This window comes from Protomyctophum bolini (assembly GCF_963924005.1).
Source record: "Protomyctophum bolini genome assembly, chromosome: 18".
NCBI lineage: Eukaryota > Metazoa > Chordata > Actinopteri > Myctophiformes > Myctophidae > Protomyctophum > Protomyctophum bolini.
In genome coordinates, this window is record NC_137879.1 from 33,195,383 (window position 1) to 33,213,796 (window position 18,414).

General features: G+C 44.2%; 2 protein-coding genes across 2 annotated transcripts; one reads left to right on the top strand and one right to left on the bottom strand.

Annotated features, from left to right (window-relative positions):
* The first annotated feature begins 497 nt into the window (after nucleotides 1-497).
* On the top strand, nucleotides 498-5,888 carry wbp2 (WW domain binding protein 2). Its single transcript, XM_080789780.1, has 8 exons — nucleotides 498-740; nucleotides 1,515-1,623; nucleotides 2,353-2,488; nucleotides 3,212-3,304; nucleotides 3,428-3,577; nucleotides 3,737-3,862; nucleotides 4,372-4,454; nucleotides 5,541-5,888. The coding sequence occupies exons 1-8, from the start codon at nucleotides 682-684 to the stop codon at nucleotides 5,586-5,588; spliced, it is 804 nt and encodes a 267-aa protein (XP_080645906.1). The 5' UTR covers nucleotides 498-681; the 3' UTR covers nucleotides 5,589-5,888.
* A 3,152-nt stretch (nucleotides 5,889-9,040) lies between these two features.
* trim65 (tripartite motif containing 65) lies at nucleotides 9,041-18,362 on the bottom strand. The gene is made up of 8 exons (XM_080789975.1): nucleotides 18,283-18,362; nucleotides 17,317-17,823; nucleotides 16,749-16,844; nucleotides 16,401-16,631; nucleotides 13,181-13,349; nucleotides 12,285-12,374; nucleotides 10,612-10,829; nucleotides 9,041-9,496 (listed from the first exon to the last, which is right to left on the bottom strand). Exons 2-8 carry the CDS (start codon nucleotides 17,770-17,772, stop codon nucleotides 9,185-9,187), a joined length of 1,572 nt encoding a protein of 523 aa, XP_080646101.1. The 5' UTR covers nucleotides 17,773-17,823; nucleotides 18,283-18,362; the 3' UTR covers nucleotides 9,041-9,184.
* Between the last annotated feature and the right edge of the window lie 52 nt (nucleotides 18,363-18,414).

Sequence of the window (18,414 nt, forward strand, 5' to 3'; positions counted from 1 at the left end):
AAAAATATCACACCTTCTACTGGTTTAAATCGTTTTTGGTGAAAATTAATGTCACATGTTTTCGAGCGTTGTGCTTGAATAAATACAATTCAAGACAGCTTTTGCGCCCCCACATGTTGGCCCTTTTGAGTACAATGACAGGTAGTTTACGTACTACTTAGTTACATTAAATATATGCAAGTTGCACTGGAAGTTACTGATAAATAGTCCATGGAAAGTAAGAAACTTTATAAATGTTACGATGAAGATTAGTAGTTATATGTTATACTGGGCAGAAGCTGGTTGCGTAATGCATACACATAACATTGCAAGGCAACAGGAAATAAATGACTATAATAAAACTTATTATTTTTGGCTCTGCCTCTGTACCATAGACTGTAGAAAATGCTCTGACTGTACTCATTTTACCAAACGACGTCTGACGTCACTTCGTGGGCGGGGCTTCCTTGCAACGCATGGCGGAAGTGCAGTATGGTGTCATCATCCGATCAGAGCTGGCAGAGCTGTCATCATCATCAGCACCATAACAACACACTGCTACACTACAACACGGCTTCATTTACTACTGAACAGTGAACCACACTACACTGCTGTTCATTCTTTTGTTTTAAAAACAGCACCACTGTCGTGTCTGCTCCACAGACAGCAGCAACTACACACACACAGTCACACACCAACATCATGGCTCTGAACATGAACAACTCGGAGTCCGGCGGCGTCATCATCAACAACAGTGAAAGGTATAAAACCCGATACATACGATACTCTCGCGGGCTAGCTGATGATCTATATAGAAACTAGCCGATCTACAAGTTCACTACGCGTCGCATATGCGACGCGTAGTGAGCTTGTAGATCGGCTATTTGAGCTTGTCCAGGATATTAGGAACACCATGGATGTTGAAGTGTTCTAAATATATAACCATATCTGTCGCTTCGTGTTGTGTGTATAATTTGGGTATAAAGCATCCAGACCAAGATCCTGTCATTGCAGTCAGTGTTGTGTGTGTTGCATTGCTAGCTCTGTCATCATCATCATCAACGTCTGGCTCCTATATTGCTACAAATGAAATGCTGTCTAAGAATATTGAGTCTAGTTAAAAGATCTGCATATGCAGTGGCTACAGAATCTTCCCGAACCTATAAAGTTAAACCTATTAGGCCTACTAGTGTATGACAGGTCGCACATGGCCAAATATAGCAGGCCAGTGTCACAGTTACAGTACCATGATCTGATGATCCTAATCCCTTTACTACTGTTTACTGGAAATAAGTGATGGTCAAGTGAGTGTTTTGTAAGTGCATGACCAACTGACGTATGTTGTTGACCCCCATGATCTGATTATATGATTGATTGTGAAACTTGCCGTTGTTAAAGAGGTCAAATAAACGAAGCACACTGTTTGTAAAGACAGTTACACTATACTGATTGTAGATGCTCATATAGTGTATAGTCAAAATGTAACCATTTTAATGTAGCTATCTAACAATTCAAATGCTTATGTTCCTCTCCAGTGTTTTGATGAACTATGACAATGTGGAGCTGGCGTTTTCTGACGCAGACAACCTCCCGGAAACCTTCAAAAAGAGCAAGAAAGGGAGTGTCTACCTCACACCTTACAGGGTGAGAGACGAATGCCTGGTTTATTCTTGGTTGTCACATGATTGTCAATGCATAACAAATAGCCCGTGGACTCCAAGTCATCAACAATAAGCATAATGGGGGGGCACGGTGGCACAGTCGGTATAGTGCTGTCGCCTCACAGCTAGAAGGTCCTGGGTTCGATTCTCACTGGGGATGCTGTGGGCGCTGTAGGGGCGTGTTCTCTCCTCCGCGTCATCAGTGCCCATACCCGAGGTGGGGTTTGGCGAAAGGGCCTTTCTGTGTGGAGTTTGCATGTTCTCCCCGTGTCCCCTATAGGGTAGGTAGTACCCCCACAAAAAACATGCAGTAATCCTGGTCTCTCCACTGGCCAGCCTGGGGGCGCCTTATGGAGGGGAATGGAACTGGAATAACGTGTTCCTTCCACACGCTATACGTCCGGCTGGGGAAACTCTCCCCTGTCAGGTGAAAAGAAGCAACTTGGACTCCTCGTGCATAGAAGGAAGCACCAGGTTGGCAGAGGAAGTGTAGTGCCCAGGATTACATTATTAGATAATTGACACTGGGTGAAAAAATGGGTAAACTACAATAAGCATAATAAATAAAGCATAATTACTTGGTTCTACTTTAGAGCATTATTTGTATGTACGTATCTATTGTTGTGAGTGGACCGCTACGTCTCCGAGGTGATGGAAAACGTTGATGCTTGAGTTGTTTAACAGCTGACAGGATGGTGTTGCCGTCTCGCAGGTGATCTTCCTGGCGAAGGGGAGAGACGCGTTCAAGTCCTTCATGTTGCCCTTTTATCTGATGAAGGGCTGTGAGGTCAAACAACCTGTGTTGGGAGCCAATTACATCAAAGGCACAGTCACCGCTGAGCCTGGAGGTGTGTGTGTGCCTGTGTGTTGTCAGTGCATTGCAACAGTGGTTCTCATTTTCTCACACCTGCGGGTTCGGGGGTCCCCACTCCCCACGCGTGATTTTGGGGCGGGACCCCAGGTGACAGTAAAGTGACAATGTAAGGACTTGCTGTATAAGACCTTTTTAACCCATTCTGAGCAGGAACCCCTTTTACCGGTGTTTTAACATTGTTACACTTTAGCTATTGAAAAATAGCAGATCTACAAGCTCATAGCGTGGCACCGAGTGCCGCGCTACGAGCTTGTAGGTCTGCTATTTTTTTTTAATCGCGAAAATGTAGTGCAAATCTTTGAATATATATATATTTTTATTTTGATGTCAGGCCTAAATGGGTTAATACATAGAAAAAGAAAAGAAATGAAAAGACCATTACTGAATCAAAAGTAGTCAATCAACTATATCATAAAATATGATATAAATATATTATATTAATAATATGTCAAATAATAAGAAAGGCAAAAATTGTGGAAAGAAAAAGCTGGTCTACTAGGTCGTCTATTTTCACAATATTTACTTGTGGAACTGAGTCAAACTAAAATGCAATGCCTCAACTCAATTATGACGGCCTGAAAAGGTTGGGAAGTTGGGAACCACTGCATTACAGAATTAGTCATTATCTTTCCATTTTCCTTTCTATTACATTGTACTCTGCATGTACTGCATTCCTTCTTTTTTATTATTGTTCAAGGGGGATGGGAGGGCTCTGCCACGTTCAAGTTGGTGTTCGCTGCTGGAGGAGCCATAGAGTTTGGACAGTACATGCTGCAGGTCGCAGCTCAAGGTATACCATTCTAAAACGTACAGTTCCAAGGCACTGTTGACAATCCTCGACATGGCGATGATAATAACGTATGACATTTGCTTTTATCTGCGTTTTTTTTTCCTCCCATTTCATGGATTACAGCATCTAGGGGTCAGCCTGTGGTTCCAGGGTTTGGCGGCTGCCCTTTCATGGCAAACGGCGCCTACACATACCCCCCTCCACCTGCCAATGGCATGTACCCTGCCGGACCCCCCCCTGGCTACTCCTACTCTAGCCCCGCTCCTGCTCAAGGTAACAAACTAAACGTTTCACAGTTATCATCAGCTACGTTTTTTGATGTACTTGGATGATTATGCAAGGCTGATTTCCAAATATCGTCCATGTTTGTGGAGTTGGTGCAACTGCATTGATCGAACCTAAACTGCAAGCGTGCCGTTCCTCTTGTGGCAGGTGGTGGATTCTATCCCCCAGCCCAGTTTGGTGACGGCCCCGCAGCTTACATGCCTCCCCCTCCATACTCCGCTCCTCTGGGCCAGCAGCCCCCACATGACCCAGACCTGCCCTCCACATCCGCAGGTGAGACCTATATGGTGTTGTGCTGTGCGTCAGTTAGTGAAGATAACAGATCTACTACTAGCTCACATTTTACGATGAGATGCGTAAAATGTAAGCTTGCGTAGATCTGTTATTGTTTTTTATGTTTTGAAATTGTTTGAAAAATGTTGCCTACAGTACATGCCCATAAAGGGACGCCAGATGGAAAGTGGTGGTGAATGAAATTGTCTGTCATTTGGACAGTGTCTAATGTTAAGGCATTCCCTCATTCGCAGACTGCAATGGGACATTTTTTTCCAACTACTGTCACTGAATTATATTTTGGTATTCTCCATCTCTGTCTTGCTCCACTTTCTCGGCTGGCCTCTCTCAATTTCTTATTTTGTCCTCATTCCCTCTCATGTTAGCTGAGACTGATTAGCTCCCGTCATCTCGTGGGTCCCAGGGATTAATTGTAAAACCATGCATAATTACTGCAAGCCCTGACTCTCCTCTCCCTCCCTCTCTCTCTCTCTCTCCCTCCCTCCCAGCGGAGGCCAAAGCAGCAGAGGCAGCCGCTAGTGCCAGCAGCAGCAGTGCCACGCTCCCTTCCACACATGTCTACCTACCACAGGTAGGCTGCCTGGCACCACGGTGCCTCAGTGTCTGAGAACTAAGCACACATGATCCATTATTTCTGGCAGGAGAGGCACCAAAACGCAACACAAGCTAGCAATGTCTTGAAATTGTTCCATCGCAGACATAATTTAAAGCCACCAATTGTCCTTTAATGACGTACTAGTCAAACCCTTCTTTAATTAGCCCTGCCATTACTGAGAAACTTCCACTGGAAGCTTTTTAGGATCTTGTAGCAATGCTAATGGGAATGAATGTTATGAGCTAGCCAGTGTCTGTTGACCCCTTTTCCCGGAGCCCATTTTAAAACTTTGCCTGCATTACAATCTGAACTACATACCTGTAAATTATTGTGACTGCATCTGGTATCTGGAATCTGTTCACAGACATATAAAAGTGCCTACTCAAAGCGCTTACAATGGTTTGTTCATTCATTCATACATTGGAATGTGAAGCGGCGAACAGTCGACGGCAAGCGTCCTCACTTCCCACATTCACACACCAACGGTGGCGAGCTCACACTGACCGACACATTGGAGGCAATGTTCAGTGTCTTGCCCAAGGACACTTCGACATCATGTAGACAGGAGGAGGAGCCGGGATTTCGAACCGCCGACCCATGGATCATTGGACGACCTGCTCTACCTCCTGAGCCACAGCCGCCCTACTAGACATGAACATCAGCTGAAAACAGTTGAAATAGTTTTGGGGGGTTATTTAGTGATAATGTTAGTGGTGTATTTAATTTCTTCACCAAAACAGGGTTATGCTAGTACGAAGTACAGTACAGTACTGTCTACTGTGCACTCTAAATTCAGTCAATGCAATTGCTAGTACTGTTGCGGGGAAAGGTAGGCCATTTGTCCGGAATTCTGTGAAGTGAATCTGGCCCAGGAGTGATCCAAGGACAGGGCCTCAAGGAAGCAGGGCACCGCCACTGTATACTCGGCGGAGCTCAGTTGACACAGGCGCCTTCAGCTCAGACGGACATGAATACATTAGCATAAAAAGGGTCATTGTGTGCACACATTGAGAAAACGCTTTGTGCTCCGTACATTAACTTTCTTTCCGTTCTCTCTCCCAGGACAAGCCTCCTCCCTACTCTCCCTCTGAAGACAAGAAGAACCAGTAGAGCTATTCATTCTCAGGTCTCCTTTGGTTTCATCTACTGTATATTTGCACCTTATCTTATATCTCAATGTATCAGAGTCCTCCCATCTCGTTAACTGGAAGGCCAAAGTCTCGCTTTTCAATTCTTTTCTTTGTCTCCTCCTCTCCCTTGGTACAAGATCACCTCCCCAAGCCATTCCTGTTGGTATCATATACATTCCTTTTCTTCAATGCTTTCAATCTCTCCCCTTATTTCTTTCACTTGGCTTATAAAAAAAACCCCCATGATCTAATCATCAGCCACCAGTTATTTCCTCTACATTCTATTCTTATTTGGCAAGCCTAAAGATCCAATCTGATATAAGTTATAAACAGTATTAACATCAGTCTTTCAATAGTGGATATGATTGTAATTAGGGCCAAAGCTGTCAGGATATGAGGGATATTTTCAATATAGTTCGCCTACACTTTGTAGCCTGATGAGTTGGCTGTTTCAAAATGTGTTGCCTTGCAAGTTAGCTGAAGCAGAAACAGACTGCAGACCCCAGACTATAGATTTAGCTGTGGTGTGAACTGTGAAGCTCACTTATAATTTTGTACAACTGTTAAACTAGACTGAAATAATTCCTTTGCTAACCTGTCTAGGAGCAAGCTAAATGCGTTTTATTTTTCTATAAGTTATTTGTGTGTACAGGCTTTTACTATGTCAATAAAAAATAAATAAAAGGGAAAAAATACATTTTCTGAGTACTAATCTATGATAACATGCTTTTATAAGGATAGCTGATTGCCGGGCGGTCTCGTCAGCTTTGACATTTGTTTAGATGATGGAGTAAGACCACAGAGATTAGAAGGAATACATGCCCCAGCAGTGAATCCTGGATCTGGGATTAGACTAGTCACTGAATGTGGCCAGGGCCTGTAATGACATGCTAGTAGTAGGGATTAATTTACTCTTTTTCTATGTATGTGTGTGAGAGAGAGAGAGTGAGTGCAGTGCAGAGCAGTTGCTCGATGATGTCATGTGCAGGCTGTCATTCCCCTGAATGTTGTAGAACACACATATGGTCAGACAAGTCACCTTTCCCACAACAATACCTTGCTTAACCCATAGCTAATTTAGACTTTGTTGTACAACTGCGTCGCTTGGCCGGGAATGAGGATATTCAACTTAAAAAATGGCTTCACTCCTCACCGTTCTACTCTGCTGTACAGTATGTACTATAACACTAACAGAAGCATGTACAAACACCAGCTTGTTTGACTTGTGTAACCACTGTTTCGTGGTGATGTTCGTAACTGACATCTGAGACCCTCAGCGTCCACTTTCTTCCTTCTATTGTATATATATATATATATACAGTATATGTGTGGCAAAAGGCAGATAGTTGATTCTTTGCACTTACAGAGCGCTATGCATTCCACCCCAACCCCCCATTTCCCCCTAATTGTGTGCATATTAATAAACCCATGTATTTATTTTAATTAACGAGTAATTTATTTTGAAATGAGGGGTAAAGAAAAAGTGTTCTCGACAAAACAAAGCATGATGTCAAATGTAACTAATGCATGTATGCATTGGATTGAGTTTTATTAAACTTATCTTGATTCATGTGAATTGTGTGGGTTCATTTCTCTAGTAGGCCCTACGGTATGTCTCTAGCATGTAGTTATGGCTACCTTTACTGAATATCCAGTTTAAACATGATGCATTAACACAACACAAAAAAAGGTATTCCCGAGGCATTAGGAGAGTTAAGGTTAAATGTCTTTAGACTTCAGCCTTGAAATGTGCTTTTCCCTTCACGCACATTCAGTAGTCCTCGTTTCTGTGCTTTCTGGACAACTCGCGCGAATCCACAAAACAGCATCCCAAAAGACCAATGTCCTGAAAATATTCCCAGGTCACTCTCACTCACAGCTATGCGTTCAAGGGCTCAAATGTAAAAAGGCCGATATACCATTAAAACATCTGTTCAATACAGCAGATTTCATCACAACAGTCAGCATCACATTCACAAGTTTAGGATTCAAGTCAGGATAAATTGTTTGAGCACACATGTGCAAGATCCCATGAACAATAGGTGTGGTCCCTTTTCATTTATAGATTCTACATCGATTAGTGTATTTATAGTTTAAACTGTAACGTGAGAGAATGGCAGAAATGCTAGATTAACCACTTAAGTCTAACCATACTATGGTGTCGCACAGTGGAAATAGCCAATCTATAAGCTTCGCTTGCGATGTGTGCAGTGTTGTGAGCTTGAAGATGGGCTATTTTCGAAACTTATAAATGACATGCCCCAAAATAGGGACACCAGTGTGAAAGTGGATAACAGGATGAAATCAAGTCAAATCAAGTATAAATTAAGCTTTACTTTCCTCTGATAGCCAAAAGACAAGTACAAGTCCAGGTGTTACTGTGCCTGTGTCATACTCCCATTTGAAGGTAACTGTAGTAGTAATGCCTCCTCAATCATTCTCCATAGTGTGGGGTTCGAGAAAAGGATGGCATGGGGTGGCTAGTTTTAGTTCTAGCTTGCCTACTGTAGCAAAGGCCAATGCAAGTCCTACAGGCCAACATAGGGATATTATTATTCATTCAAGCCATTGTCGCTCATGTATCAAAGGTAAAAGATAAAATAATTGTCTGCCTAAGGCCGATTCTAAAAGTTTCCTGAAAAACTTCAAATATTTATATAGCAGCATCAATTAATTGTTTTTAATTTTTTTGAATACTGTACATACTGTACAGAACCCCCAAAATGGGTTCCCGGCCTGAATGGGGTAAAACACTAAAAGAGGTCTGTCGTTCCGTTTGGGAATCTTACCCTGCTTCTCTTATTTGGAAACTTTCATCCAATTTCATCTAATCATCCGATTCTTGATTATTAAAAAAATAAATAATCTGGTAGAGCTGGACATGAAACTAAAACCTTCTTTTCCTAATCCTCTCCCGGGTCAGAGTTCATGATGACTGCTGCTTTACTCCATGTGACAGACAGCGACACTAAACAGTTGTTAAAAGAAGATGCCCTTAACCTTTTCATACGAGATCTGTTCTTTTTGAGTGGTGCAACCACTCCCTTAGGGAGCTATGTGTATGGGTTGTGCACGGTTGTTTTTCACCACCTGTGCGCGCAACCTAACACAAACACACACGCACATATTAACTGTATATATGGTGATTTTCGGGTGTGCCAGTACAGTACAGTGACAGTACAGTACAGTAGTAGAGGGTACAGTAGATGAGTAGAGGGACCCCCCCACACGGTAACTCTGTCATTTCTCAACCGTTTCGGACGCGGGGCGGCTCGCCGGAATCGGGCCGGCACCCTAGGTGCGTTCCTGTGGGTCAGGATCTCCCCCCCCCCCCCCGCTGACCACCACACGGAGTTGCACCACTCACTTCACACGGTTGTGATTCCCCCCCCCCCCCCCTTAATCCAAACATGATAGATTAATAGCCATAAGACACAGCATAAAAGAAAACTGTCCCAAATCTCTGGTCAGGGGCACCTTCTACAGCAAGCCGACGTCAAGATCAGGCCATCATCACTTATTGCAAAACCCTCATTCTCCCATTTCTCCCATCCCCCCTTCCAACGAGTCCGACCATCATGTCGTGGAGCAGAGCGTGACGCTGACGCCCTCGCCTATCCAGCACGCCGGGAACAGCTCCTGGGTGAAGGCGCAGTGGAAGGCGTGCAGCCGGGTCGGCCCGTCGCCGTAGTACGTCAGCGTGCCCGCCTCGTAGTCCAGCAGCATGCCCACGCGGCTGTGCTGCGTGTGGCCGGCCAGCGTCTCCTTGCGGCCGTTGTGCCAGGCGCTCAGCTGCCGCTCGTCCAGCTGCAGGCTCCAGGACAGCTCGTTCATGCCCACCATGCACCGCTTGCCCTTCTCCTTCCTGGGTATGGCCTCGTACGTCACCTGGGGGGGACGGGGGCGACGGCAGGGCGGCGCGGGAAGCGGGAGTGGCACAAAGAAAAACAATTTCATTAATTGCGAACGCAGTGAGCGCTAACTATAGAAGCTGGCCTAAACTGTCTGTCTGTCTGTGTGTGTGTGTGTGTGTGTGGCAGTTCAGCCTGCCACTGAGACTGAATGGCTAAAGTTTGAATGATTTATTGTGTATGTTGCAGAGAATTATATTCTTTTGGGATGTGTATGTAAATGAGATGATGATGATGATGATGATGATGCTTGATTGATAATTGGTTGACTCCATTGTAGGGAGCAACTATCAGCTGTGGGGTGTGGGGAACATACCAACAGTATGAGGGTTTGTGTAGAGTTCAGTCTCACTTGAGGCTAGGTAAGAGATAACAGGGGAGAACTGCCAGCCAGGGAAAAGCCTGTACCAGTTCCTGCTTGTCTCTTGATTGTATATTACGTGGATAATGTGTGTATATGAAATGTGGTGTCTCTGGACATTGAGTAACTGGGGAAATTGTGGAATCAATTTAGGGTTGGTATGGTCCGTGGGAGGGGCTTAGCCTATATAAGTAGGGAGACTTCCCACTGCCAGTCAGTCTGAGTCAAAGCAGGACTGCAGAGGTGTGAGGACCGAGGGACCAACCTGCCAGTTGCTGTGTAAATACTTTTGTTTAGTTTTGATCGTGTGGAAAGGTGAATAAAGAACAGACTTCTCTGCATCCAAGGTCTCTGTCCGACAGTTTTCTCCAACTTTTGGCTGTTCTTCCTACAAGTGCTTTATATTTTCGGCAAACACTACCCACACTAAGCCCTCAAACATTTCATTCGTTAACCAATTAACTTTGTCATACGACAGTGTCACACGGCGGAAATAGCTACAAAATAGACACAAGCTCACACCACATTGTAATACGGCGTGTTGCGATCTTGTAGATCTGTTATTTTGTAAATTATTTTCATGATTTTATTTTAGATTACTTGACCAAAATAGAGATGACCCGGGCCCCGGGGATCGAACCCCCCGACCTCCCAGTTTCAGGGCGGACACTCTAACCACAAGCCCCGCCACTGAGCTGGTTAATTATGTGAAATACAGAGCTTGTTTTTACCCCCAGATAGGCCCAGGGCTTGGACACTTCCATCTCCCAGTAGTGCTGTCCGTGGGTGAAGCCCTGGAAGCAGAGCACCTGCCACGTGTGGTCAAAGCGGGCCTCGTGGGCGGGGACGGGGCGCGGGCCGGAGGTCAGGTGCTCGGCCCGCCGCAGCTCCTGCGACAGCAGCAGGTGACCGTTGGCTGTGCGAGGGTCAAAGGTCAAGGAGCATCTAACTGTAAACGAAAGAACAAAACGAAACGACGTCTTCAAGGTGGATAGGATGATGTCAGGGGTCTGCAGCTTGGACCTCTATTGCCAGGTGGTCATGGTGCAAATCTATATCACGTGCAATTTAGAGACACAGTCAATATATGTTTAGTACATCCTAAGAATCTCTGTCTGACTGTCCCTTTGCAAATCTTCATAACTGTTCAGTGATCCGGGTGAGTGTGAAGCCCATTGACAATGAATATCTATTTGCAAATAGATACACATGAGGGAGGATGTCTTTGGCTATGATACTTCCTCCCTTTCCAACACCCTTGGGGGTGCTCTCACCCCCAACATCCGTCCTGTGTCAAAAACCATGGTGTCACTTTTTATACTGTAGCTCCTTTAACATTTCTTTTTTTTTTTATATATTTTTTATCTCACGATTTTGTAACCCATTTTTCACCCCTGTGTCAAACATCTAATGTGATCCTGGGCTCTACACACCCTCCACCAACCTAGTCCCCATATATGGGAGACAAGGGGAGAGCAACGGACTTGAACTCATGCTTCCTTCATGCCTGAGTGTCCAAGTTGCTCCTTTACACCTGACAGGGGGGAGTTTCCCTGGTTGGACGTAGCGCGTGGAAGGGACACGTTATTCCAACCAGTTCCTTTCCCCTCCATCATTTCTAAGGATAATCAGTTCCGTAATCAATGTTTTTTTGCGATCAACTGCCACTATAAAAGCTTATCTTCCTATGAATGTTGATCCATGCTTTTATCTCACAGAGGATTGACTTATACTCTGGCATTATTGGTCACGCACTTGCGTGTTATTTCAGAACAGAATGCTGCTGCGTGTGTCCTCAAGGGGACCAAGAAGCGCAATCACATCTCCCCTGTGAAATTTTGAATCGATTTTTATAACTTTGTTAATTGCTTTTGAATCTGCCTGAATTTATTCAACACTATAATAACGCAGTTAGAGCGTTTCTTTTTGCGGTGGCTGCCCCCAGGCTCAGGAATAACCTTCCCCTCCACATTAGATCCGCCCACTCCATTGAGACGTTTAGGTTCTTGCTTAACCCATTTTGTGGCGGGAACCCCTTTTGGTGTTAGCATTACGTTATGCTATGTAGCAGATCTACAAGCTCATAGCGCGCCACCGAGTGGCGTGCTACGAGCTTGTAGGTCTGCTATTTTTGAAAAATCGAAGAACGACTGACATAGAAACATGTCTTTTTCAGGAAACTCTCAGGATGTAGAAGACATTTCTAGAATCTGATCTCAGGTCAAAATCGGTTAAGACCAATTTTCTTTCATTTGGCTTTTAATCACAGGTGAGCTCAATTTTAATTTGATCACATCTCGTTTGACTGTATTTGATTTGACTGTCTGAAACATAAATAGACGAACTGAGAGGTCTCACTGATTCGGAATACAAAGCAGCTGCAGTGATGTTTGATAGCACTTACAAGCACTGAGGCCCTCCTTGCCACCAGGGTGACACGGCGCAGCAGGACTGGGAACCACAGCCAGGACTGGACGCTTATCCTGCGGGGAAGCTGAGACCACAAGACCAACATGAGAACACAACACAGGGCCTTGGAGAATAATAACGTTTTAAGTCCGACGTCATTTTGTAGTCCTACGTTACGTCCGGGTCCAAGTGGCACCAGCTCCCGTCCGCTTCTCATTGTAAATAGCAATATCTAAACGCGTGAATCTTTTTACAATAACGTTATTTTTCAGAAAGGAAGCCATTGAGGGTTAAAATGGGTCTTAATGCTTCCAACTCGAGTAGAATTAATGTTCTGTACGTCCATGACAAAGACAATATAATGATGTGGAGACAATAAAGACTATCATTATTGTTGAAGGTGGTAACAGTCCCTTTTCTCAGTACAATATTTCGGGGGCATATTTAGAATGTGTGCAGGGTTGAGTACGTTGAATCTAGTTTGCATTAATACGATCTCTAATAAAATGGAGGACCTAGTTGACACAATGAAATAAAATGGCGATAGTATTCAGTGTGGGGCAGACGGCCTGTCACAGCCAGATTTGGGAGACCTGTAGCTATGTTGTTGCGAGGAAAGCGGTAAAATAAGAATTTAGTGGTTGTTTTCGTCTCCGATTTTGTCCTACGGAGTACGGAGGGACACAGTATAACCCTATGGGGACACAAAAGCGACACAAACAGTAGCTCTGGCGGGTCCTACTCTCGGGTCAGCTTAAATACTCAATAGTACCTGAATTCAAGCATGAGTAACTTAAACGGAACTACTAGTAACTTAGAGTAATCTGTGACTAACATATGGCTGGGGGGGGGACGGGGGACGGGACGACATCAGTCTCAAAGCCAGGTCACCTTCTTTGTCTGGACGAACAGCTGTAGTCACTGCTTTCTCGAGGTCCTCGGACACCAGCTTGGAGAGCCGTGACAGAACCTCTGTAACCACATTTAGCCGATCCTGCAGGTTAGAGGTAATGTCCAGCGGAACATCCTTAAAATGGGGAACCTCTACCAGCATGGATTCCTATGAAGAGAGATGTGCAGAATGGACTTAATCACTTCAACCACTATTGTATACTTTTAGAAATATCATGGACATTTGTGCACATTTGTATATTTTGAGATGAGGCCAAATACATATACATTTTTTGGGGGATCCTTGACATGACAAGTTTGAGAACCACTGATATAGCGACATGAGTTTTTCCAGAAAACTGATTTAGAAGACATTGACCTCAGGTCTTAATTGCTTACTTAAGAGTTATTCCGTTTATTTTTTTGTGCAAAGAATTAATGAACAAATTAATTTCATGGTATGTTTGAAAACAAAGTTTTCAAACATACCATTGCTGACAGTAATACATGGATGTTAAATACGTGTACCAAGGCCAGACATCACACAAGCCTCACCAACATTTGACTTTGTGTAATTAAAAAAGTATGATTTTTGTAAGCACAGAGAACAATTCATTTTGACCAATATAACCGATAATAAGTCAGTGAATTCTATTATAGTCAAAACCTGCCCATCCAATGACAGACAGGTGAGGTGAGCAACTCTTCTGTTCATTAATGCTGATCATGAACAGCTGTGGGACCATGCAGCAGCATGCCATACTGCTGAGGAGGGCCAGCCAGTCACTTCCTCCTCAGCACTTGGACAGTAGCAGCAATGGGGAGCATTTTTGATCTTGGTCTTCTTGCGCTCGCTCTTTGTTTTGCCAGAGGTAAAAGCTTTTTGGTTTGTTTCCAATGTGCATGTATTAAATTGTTATAATTCTGTCCTCATAGTTTGGGGGAGCATTTATTCTATGATTATTCTAAAGACAAGAGGCTGGTCTGCATTCATGCGAGCCCCGGAAGTTGACAGTAACATGGCTCTAAATGCAACGCATTAGAGCCATGGACCAGAGCTAGATGTCACCTGAGTGAATATACAGCTCCAAATACAGTAATTCATTTTAAGCTTTTCTAGTCTGTCTATGATGACTTTGCATGAGTTCCTCTTCTACCCCAGATTTGAACCCCGTTAACTGCAAGTGTTTTAAAGTTATGAGCTGCATTAAAACTCAATGTCTTGTGCCAACAGGATTATGTTTCACACTGAACATGACTAAGCTGAACGATCAGAGTGGCCAACCCAACATGACGGTGCTGAACGATCAGAGTGGCCAGGCTAACATGACGACGCTGAACAACTGGATTAGTTGGCTTACATGGTTCAACACGAATCACGGCAAGGGGGGGACAAGGTGGCGCTAATTGAGTGACTTCTATGAAAACAAAGATTAATTTGCCCCCCCCTCTAAATAGCCAGCCCCCCCCATAGGACCCCCAGTCACAATTTTCTGGAGCCGTCGCTGCTAACGACGGCAGTAGAAACCGCGCCAGAGCCTCATTATTATTATTGATTGTATATTGTTAAAAAATAAGTTATTAAATGAATATAAAACAAAGTATTCCGACAGTTACTAATTGAATATATAAATGTACAGTGGTCAAAGTTAACTGGTATGTACAGGTATCTGTGTATAACTAGAAGCATAGTCTGTGGCTAATTGGCCAGAGTACGGTGGTGTGACATGGCATTGTACGCATGTACAGTATATCCATGTGGAAGTGAAGTCATATTTTGTGGTCAAAAAGCCACACGGTATGAAGCCTAGAAACATATTTATGTGTATCTTTTGATTTCTGTTCTTGGTCAATCTTTTGCTTGGATCCTTTTAATTTATCCAATATTAGTTTTGTTAAATCAAAGTTGTTTGGAAACATTAGTTACTTTTCAAACGGTTAGCAAAATCTAAACCGGCTTAGATTATTTTCAAATTGTCTGCTGTTTTGTAAAATGTTTTGTTTCAAAAACTTGAGTTAGTGTAAAAAGGGTATACAGTAGCAACATCGACTTGGGTCCCCTTCGTCTCACTATGTTAACTTTTTAGCAGGGGTCGTCGGAATCGGGACTCAAACCCGCAGCACGCTGTCGGGCTGGATTGCCAGCCTAGGTGCCTGGACCGCTTGGCCAGCCCAGGCCCTCCCTATGTTAACTTGAGACTATTTACCAAATGTGGGTTCAAGCTGTAACATTTGAATACAGTTTAGGGCCGGGCCTTAATTTTCAGGTCTGTTGAGAAACTCTACCGCTGGGTTCTGAATGAACGGCAGCTCGAGGGTGACCGTGACAAACAATGCATGTGTGAGTACCAGCTAGAAACTATAAACTAAAATACGCACATCACTTCGTGGAGGTGCTTGGTTCAAAAAGTACACTCATATGTACACACTCATATGAACTCTGCTAATAAACAAACTGCAGTGATTTACATTCAGACACTGGCATTATGTGATTGTACTTTACACGATGCAGTCGCTGTACCGCACTGTTGTGACGAAAAGAGAGTTGAGCCAGAAGGCAAAGCTCTCTGTCTACCGAGCAATCTCCGTTCCTACTCTCACCTACCTGTATGGTCATGAAGTGTGGGTCATGACCGACAGAATAAGGTTGCGAATACAAGCGGCTGAAATGAGTTCTCTTCGACGGGTGGCTGGCATCTCCCTTGGAGATATTATGGTGAGAAGTTCAGCACCAGATAATTCATTTTAAGCTTTTACAGTCTGTCTATGACTCGGGATGAGTTTGTCAATTTTAGCGTTTCTGTATCCTAATGGACTATGTACAGCAAAGCAACCACATCATTTCCTCTGCAAAGTCCTAGTAGTACAAAGTAGTAGTAAGGTTGAAATCTATATCCGGGTCTTAAAGGGTTAGAGATATCTCTCATACCTGACGAAGACCCGTAACCGTAAGAGTCGAAACGTTGTACTAAATATATTTTCCTGGGAGCAGAGACACAGTGTGCGGACAACCCTTCCTTTTCATTGTACGTATATTTTTGTCCAGCACCTGTAGAATTTCTGGAGATGTGCGTGCTTCCTTTTGGATCCTATCTTAAAGGGTTAGGACCCTCAATACTTAAATAGTAAAATGGTTAGCGCCATACTTTATCCATTTTCCACCCTCTACACCAACATCTATTAACTAAGCTCGTAGATGGGGATGGGCAGTTTTACAAACCTTTATAAGCTGAGTGTCCGAAAGGTGATGCAGGCCAGCTATCTGTTTTTGGCTCTCCTGCAGTTTCTGGGCCCTCTCCTGAAGTTCAGCTACTCGAGCTTCTGCTTCAGAAAGTGCAGCGTGCTTTTCCTCCTCGATGAAGTGCTCTGTAGCTTCTTGCTTATCGGCTAGTACTTTCATTAGTGTGGAGAACTTGGTATTCACCCAGTTTGACGTCTGCTGCAGTGTCACCTGTGGGAGGAGGGGTGTAACAGAAACTCTGTGGTTGACATGATTCTACTCGATCATACTTTGGTCTGGCCTGTATCATAATGCGAGGTTGTGTTGATGACCTGAAAATGGGTTTACCTTGGCTTTGCCGATATTGTCATTCAGCTCAATTATACTCCTCTCTGTCTCTTCCACGAGTTTCCCCATCTCCATACTCTTCCTCGTGAGTAGCAACTAAGTAAATGAAAAGGCATTGGACTTCAGATAGTTGCTATACTTATGTACAAACAACCAAAAGCATGTCAACGATTGGCTCTTTAACCAAAACTTAATTTGGAAAGTTTATGGTGTGTAGAGTAGAAGGGCAAGAGGCAATGACATAAGATGGAATGCATAAAGCAGATGGCCTCTGGGCCAAAACGTCCATTCTGTTGTTGTTGTCTGCTGGGCGAAATCGAATAAAAACAAGAATCCTAAAGGATACAGCGTGAGTGCTGGTATTCATTCCTACAGTCTGTATCTTCCAGAGCCGTGCACCTGTTACACTATTACGTGGAGTCACTCAACTTGAGTGCTTGCTCTTGCTTTCATCTTCAAAAACAAAACCTAGTACACACCCACCCGGTTCATAAGCTCTTTATAACACTGCCCTCTCGACCGCTACATGATAGTTTTAGCACCTTTTTGCATTTACGTGGAGAAGTACCTCTTGATTTGCTCTCTCCGCTTCCAACAGCACCTTCTCGTGGTTCTGGCATTCGGCGATGGCACACTCGCAGCACACGGACATCTTGTCCTGCTTGCAGTAATACACCAGCGGCTTCCTATGGCGGTCGCACAGAGGTCTGGCCCTCGCGCCCTCGCTGCTCCTCATGACGTCGTCCCGGCAGGAGGAGGACGACGACGACGAGGACGAGCCCGAGGAAGTGTTGGCGGCCTCGGTCAACACCGACAGGGACACGTTGCGCTTCAGCGCGGGCCTGCTGGGGAACTTCTCGATGCAGATCGGGCACTGGGGCCCAGCGCCCGCCTTGCTCTGGGTGTCCCAGTGGAGAGTGATGCACTTCTGGCAGAAGGTGTGACCACAGGGGATGGTGACGGGGACGCGGAAACGGTCCAGGCATATGACACAGGTCAAATTGGAATTCTGTGATGACTCCATAATAGCCCCCCCAGATATTTTGCACACACGCCTTTTATACTGTAGGTCTGTCTGCGAATGAAAGGGGGAAAAAAGTTTGTGCTCCAGTACATTTCAGCCATGAAGAAATAACTTTTCCAACTGCCAACATCACCTACCATTGCAAAAAATTTAACTTCAAAAATGCTGCCCTGGATATTGGTAGACAACAGGCTTATAGAAGCTGTGACAGGCTGTCACAGTAATTACAACAGTAATACAACAGTAATACAACAAAATTAGCGTGTCAATAATACATGGCTGCCACTGACAGCCACATGTATTATAGAAGTTGTATTAATAATGTAAGTTATCCAAGTGGAAGGATCGATGAGCTAACCTTATGCTAGCTAAGCTTCAACACACTTTAGCTGGGACTCTACTAGGACTCACACACCGACATAATAATAACACCATGTAAGAATGTGGTGAAATCTATAGCACACCCAAAAGCAAGCCGGCATGCAACAACAACCAGAACACAATCCTTACCAATTCTCAATACATTCATGTACAGTACAGTACAGCATCTGATCTCTGATTGTATGAAATATGAATACAGGAGATCCTCGATGGAGCTTCACTGGTGATGATGACGACACACGTCACGGAACGTAAACGTCC